The sequence below is a fragment of the Amphimedon queenslandica genome, unplaced genomic scaffold, assembly GCF_000090795.2.
Source record: "Amphimedon queenslandica unplaced genomic scaffold, v1.1 AMPQUscaffold_4943_Cont23081, whole genome shotgun sequence".
Classification (NCBI taxonomy): domain Eukaryota; kingdom Metazoa; phylum Porifera; class Demospongiae; order Haplosclerida; family Niphatidae; genus Amphimedon; species Amphimedon queenslandica.
In genome coordinates this window covers 1-1603 of record NW_003554748.1, presented here as the reverse complement: position 1 = coordinate 1603, position 1603 = coordinate 1, and the positions used below count along the sequence as shown (strand labels likewise).

At 33.4% G+C, this 1603-nt stretch overlaps 1 protein-coding gene across 1 annotated transcript; it reads left to right on the top strand.

The window, feature by feature from the left end:
• Positions 1–1006: 1006 nt before the first annotated feature.
• Positions 1007–1311, top strand: LOC109592506 (ankyrin repeat domain-containing protein 7-like; the record flags this gene model as incomplete). The annotated part of the gene is made up of 1 exon (XM_020007939.1): positions 1007–1311. A coding segment is annotated over exon 1 (305 nt), but the record flags the coding sequence as incomplete, so codon positions are not given.
• Between the last annotated feature and the right edge of the window lie 292 nt (positions 1312–1603).

The following is a 1603-nucleotide window of genomic DNA, read 5'->3' as shown; positions in this document are numbered from 1 at the left end:
GACTGATCTTTTTATCATTTTGCAAGATAAGTATGTATCATGGTTCAACTATGAACTGATAATTAAACTTGTTCGTGCGTGCCTGAGTGACAATCGTTTGTTAAAGAGAACTTGGTCATCATACGAAGAGAAGTTGAAGGATTATTTTATAAACAGTGGTGGACTATTGAAAGATGCTGATGCTTTAGAATTTGGAATAAGAGATGCTCCTCCTGGTACAAAAGTAGTGATTGCTAAGGTTGATCGTGATGACTACACACTGGATGACCTATTCTTCTTTCGTAGTGCAATACCAAAAGAATGTGATATTCCTGATTTCAATCTTTATTTTCTTCGAGTTCGTCCTGGTTCTATTGTCTTAGAATACCTCATTCCTGAGTATCTTTATTCTTTATTATTTCCTCTAACTACAAAGCTACAGCAACAGTTAGCTAGTATTGGTATCACTGAACTAACATGTGGTGAATATGATTATAAAAAGGTTAGATAATAGTAATTATTATATGAAATTGACATCATCATTTTGATAGCTATCAGAATCACAAGTGTCTCTGCAGTATTCATCTGTTAGTATTGGTAAGATAGTTTATAAATTTTTTGTAATTCACACTAATATTTGAATTTTTTGATTTTATTTTTATTAGATATATGTGATCCATTATGGTATGAGAATACCAGTACACCATTACATGAAGCAGCTTGGAGAGGATTAAAAGATGAAGTACAATGGCTTCTTGACAAGTTTGGCTCCAGGACATATCATCGTGGTCTTCATGGTTGGACCCCATTACACTCTGCATCATATGGTGGACACATTGAGATCCTTCAACTACTCATCCATCAATATGGTATTGATCCTAATGAAGGTGATGATAATAGTGTATCTAGTATACATATGGCATCTTATAAAGGCCACTTATCTATAGTACAATATCTAGTAGACACGTGTGACGTTCCTCCTGATCAACCAGACAATAGCAATAACACTGCATTACTGTACTCAGCAATGGGGGGCCATTCTGACCTAGTGGAATTCTTTATTAAGAGAAATTTTAATACTTCTCAGATTAATTGTGGTAGTGTTTCTTTATCATCGTTAGCTTGTCAAAGTGGAGAGTTAGCATTAGTCCACAAGCTTGAATCATTAAACCTCTTCTCACCAGATTCAAAAGATATTGTTGAATCTACTGTACTGCATTACTCTTCTATGAGTAATAACGTTGAGCTTTTTAAGTATCTTTTAAGTCAATATCAGCTATCCATTGATGTAAAGGATCAACAAAAAAGAACTCCACTTCATATTGCTTCATGGTATGCTTCATCATCAGTTGTTGAGTATATTGTTAGTATTCAAGGTAATGAAGCATTATTAGTTAATGATAATAATGGTAGGTCATGTTTACATTGTGCATGTGATACAACTATACATATTCCAGCTGGTATTGTGTATAGTAAGCTTGTGGCACAAAGTGACACACCAGTTATTGATATTATTAATAATACTAGTATAAAAACAAATATTGATTTTATCAAACGAAATGAAAGAGTTAAAATGCTTACTTTAATTCTCAAGAAAGCTAGCACTTGCCCTAACTTTGACATC